The following is a 4,273-nucleotide window of genomic DNA, read 5'->3' as shown; positions in this document are numbered from 1 at the left end:
ACAATGGATACTTAGTTCTTAGGTTTGCTGATGATGGGGATTATCGTCATGTGTTAGAGGAGGGACCTTGGATAGTGAATGACCACTATATAGTGGTGCAGCGTTGGAGACCGTTTTTTGACCCGTTTGATGAGAGTGTCAAGAAGCTGGCTGTGTGGGTCAGGATTCCTGGGTTGCCACTTGAGTTGTACACTATGAGACACTTATGGCGGATTGGGAATATCTTTGGGAGGACCCTTAAAGTTGATAGAAACTCCTTGAGGAAGAGTGAAACTGGAGAGGAGGTTATCACTGAGAGAGGGAGATTTGCCAGGATTTGTGATGAGGTTGACCTGAGGAGGAGTTTCCTCTCTAAGTTCGTAATTGGGAGCAAGGTGTATCAGGTAGGGTATGAGGGACTCCACTTGATCTGTTTTAAGTGTGGACTGTATGGGCATAGGAAGGATCAGTGCCCAGCTGATCAATGTCTATATTCCCCACATGTAGAAGCCAATTCTGTTGAGGTGATCCCTTCCAAGCCTGACCAGTCTAAGGTTTCCAAGAAGAATGAGAAGGATGAGGCATTTGGGAGCTGGATTGTGGTCTAGAGGCAACCTAGGAACTGGAAGTTGAAGGCTAAAGTTTTGGATCCTATTAAGGAGATGGTTGAGGTTCAGGATGCAAAGTCTTGCCCAGCTGTTCAAGGAGTGAGCCCTGTAGCCAATCATGATGCTGGAAAAGCTGAGGAGTCATTACTGGATGAGCATATTGTGTATTCTCCAGCTGGGGAGGGCAGTGGGAAGGATGCTGTTAGTAAGGTTATGAAGGTTGAACCTGGTATCTCAAGCAGTGAGGGTGCTGGTACTGCTTCTAGCCCTCAGAAAAAGTGTTAGCTTCTGATAATGTCAATAGAAAAGTCATTCATAAAGATGGTATGGATAGAGCTAAGATTGGAGGCAAGTCTGGGTTGAGGAAATCAGGGGTTGAGAATGTTTCCCCCAATTCAGCTGTGGAAGGGCAGAGATGGCAAAGTAAAGGCAGAACCAGAGGTCTTCATAGTGCTGAGGGTCTTGGTCAGACTGGAAATAGAGCTAGCTGTGGTAATAGGAAGGCTCCTATCTCAGTGTTGAGTCCTGGTGCTCTTGGTCAGTCTACTGGTGCTCTAGAGGTCCCTATCTCCATGGTGGGTGGGGCTGGTCTTTAGCAGGTAATTTCCTGGGGGTTTCTTGTACAATTTTATACATTTATGTTCATTTTTTCTTGGAATTGTAGAGGGGTTGGGAAGACTAGCTTCCAACCTTTAATTAGAGACTTGAAATTTAGGTTCAATATTAGTATTATGGCTCTCCAGGAGACTAAAGTCAGTGGTTCTAGAGGTGATGAGATAATAAGGAAACTAGGATTCCCTATGTTTTTTAAACAGGACCCAGTTGGGTTTGTTGGTGGCATTTGGTTACTGTGGGATGATGCTGTGGTTGAAGTGGAGGTTTTGAGGGTTCATCACCAGCTCATTCACACTCAGGTTAAATACCTGGACTCTAAAAAAGTGGATTTAATCACCTTTGTGTATGGTAGCCCAAAGAGACTGGAGATGAAGCTTCTCTAGGATGAGCTTTGGGATATTAGTGATTCGGTTGAGGATCCCTGGCTGGTTATGGGAGATTTTAACTCTATTTTAAGTGTTGTTGAGAAGACTGGAGGCAAGAAGGTGTGCTGGAGGAGTTTATCTGACATGCAACAATGCCTTTGGAATTGTAACTTGAGTGACATGGGTTATAAGGGGCCTGAGTTCACTTGGAAAAGGGGAAGACTTCATGAGAGATTGGATAGGGCTTGCTCTAGTGAGGCCTGGAATATTGCTTGGCCTGACAGGTTTGTTAGTCATCTTCCTTTCTACAACTCGGATCACAGGCCTATTCTGGTCTGTAATGGTCATGCTAAAAATGGAGCTCATCCCAGAAGCTTTAAGTTTCTAGCTGCTTGGCTCACTGACAAGAGTTTTAATAGCCTTGTGAAGAACAGTTGGGAGAATAATGTGGGTTGGTTGATGGCTAGGCACAAATTTGAGGAAGAAGCTAAAAGGTGGCATCTGGATGTGTTTAAGGAAGCTTTGAAACAGAAGAATAGACTCTATTCTAGGCTGAATGGTTTGGATAGCTTCAGGTTTGGTAGGTTTGACCCCAACACTGAGCTGTTACAAAAAGAGTTGTGGAAAGAACTTCAAGGAATCTTGATTAAGGAGGAGTTGATTTGGTTCCAGAGATCGAGGAACCAATGGTTGAAGTATGGGGATAAGAACTCTAAGTTTTTTCATTCCTCTACAGTGTCCAGGAGGAGGCATAATAGGATTGTTACTCTCAAGAATGAGCAGGGTAAATGGGTTTCTGATACTAAAGAGCTGGTTGACATGGCTGTAGCTTATTACCAACAGCTGTTTAAAGGGGAGGATGAGATAGAAGAGGTTTTCCCTATCTTGAATGCTTTCCCTAATCTCAGGTTAGAGGAGACAAGGGTCCTTTCGGCTATGCCTGATAAGGAGGAAATAAGGAGAACTATCTTCAGGATGGGTAAATTCATGGCCCCTGGCCCTGATGGCCTTAATGCCTTATTTTTCCATTCCCAATGGAATATCATTGGTGACTCGGTTTGTAAGCTTATTGAAGAGATTTTCTGCTGCCCAGATAAGGTGAAAGAGATTAATGGTACTCTTATTTGTCTTATCCCCAAAAAGGAGAACCCATAGTGTATGAAGGATTTTAGACCAATCAGTCTCTGTAATGTGGTATATAAAACTATCACAAAATTGATTGCTGGGAGGTTGAGAGATTTGATGCCTAGACTTGTTTCTCCGAATCAGTGTAGCTTCATCAAAGGGAGACAAGGGGCAGATAACATAATTATTGCCCAGGAAGCTATTCACTCTATGAGAGCTAGGAGAGGAAACAAAGGTTGGATGATGATAAATGTGGATCTTGAAAAGGCCTATGATAGGCTGAGTTGGAGTTTTATAGTTGACACCTTGAAAGACATTGGGTTCCCTAGCCATCTTGTTCATCTAATTCATAGCTGTATATCAACAACTTCGATGCAGGTCCTTTGGAATGGGGTAGCTACCACCAGTTTTACTCCAGGGAGAGGGATTAGGCAAGGGGATCCTATTTCCCCTTACCTGTTTGTACTTTGTCTAGAGAGATTGGCTCACCTTATTCAGTTGGCAGTAGATACCAAAGCCTGGAAGCCCATGGTTCTTAGGAAGAATGCCCCCCTATATCTCATCTATTTTTTGCAGATGATTTAGTGTTGTGTGCTGAAGCAAGTCTGGATCAAGCCTTTATTATCAATCAGGTAATTAAGGTCTTTGCTGCTGCCTCTGGCCAGAAGTTAAGTAAGGACAAATCTAGAGTCTTCTTTTCTAGAAATGTCAGTTTTGGGAAGGCCAAAGAGATTAGTGAAGCTCTTGATATTGGTATTAGTTCTGATTTAGGAAAATACCTTGGAGTGCCTTTGCATCATAAAAGGGTGACCAAAAATGCTTTTAGGCATGTGCTGGACAAAGTCCAAGGGAGATTATTGAGATGGAACCAATCTTCCCTATCATTAGCTGGTAGAGTGACCTTGGCTAAGTCAGTTTTGGAGGCTATGCCTGCTTACACTATGCAATCTGCAGTGGTTCCTGTTGGAGTGTGCAATGAAGTGGAGAAATTAACTAGGAGCTTTATTTGGGGTTCCTCCCAGGTACTTAGGAAGACCCATCTGGTGAGCTGGAAGAGATTGTGTAAACCCAAGATAAATGGTGGGCTGGGGTTCAGGAACCAGAAGCTCATTAATAATGCTTTTTCCATGAAGTTGGGATTCAGGCTTCTTTCTAACAGTGAGGACTTATGGGTTAAAGTCTTGCGCAGTAAATATAAGGTGGAGAAGGGCTATGCTCCTGCTTTATGCAGTAGCAGCAATTGTTCCAACACTTGGAAAGGGATTAAGAGAGTTTGGGAGCAAGTTCTTGAAGGTACCAGAGTCATTATTGGGGATGGGTCCACAACTATGTTCTGGTTTGATAGATGGGTTCCAAAAGCTGGCAGATTAAATGATTTGGCTATATCCAGGGTCCCAGATGAAGCTAAGAACTGGATGGTGATGGATTGTGTTAAAGAGGATGCTTGGGATTGGAGTAAGTTTGATGCATTCCTTTCCCAGAATACTCTGGATGCTATTGCTAAAATTCTGCCGCCTGATAATAGGGAAGAGCAAGACAGGCTGATATGGAATCACTCTAGTTCAGGAGCTTTTTCCATAT

At 43.4% G+C, this 4,273-nt stretch overlaps 1 protein-coding gene across 1 annotated transcript; it reads left to right on the top strand.

The window, feature by feature from the left end:
* The first annotated feature begins 1,633 nt into the window (after positions 1-1,633).
* Positions 1,634-2,722, top strand: LOC133289741 (uncharacterized). The gene has a single exon (XM_061487741.1). The coding sequence runs from the start codon at positions 1,634-1,636 to the stop codon at positions 2,720-2,722; it is 1,089 nt and encodes a 362-aa protein (XP_061343725.1).
* The last annotated feature ends 1,551 nt before the right edge of the window (positions 2,723-4,273 follow it).

Source organism: Gastrolobium bilobum, unplaced genomic scaffold (genome assembly GCF_033153095.1).
Source record: "Gastrolobium bilobum isolate Gb01-03AN ecotype WA unplaced genomic scaffold, APGP_CSIRO_Gbil_v1 utg9326, whole genome shotgun sequence".
NCBI lineage: Eukaryota > Viridiplantae > Streptophyta > Magnoliopsida > Fabales > Fabaceae > Gastrolobium > Gastrolobium bilobum.
Note: the sequence above shows the minus strand (reverse complement) of the source record. Positions and strands in the feature narration are given on the sequence as shown.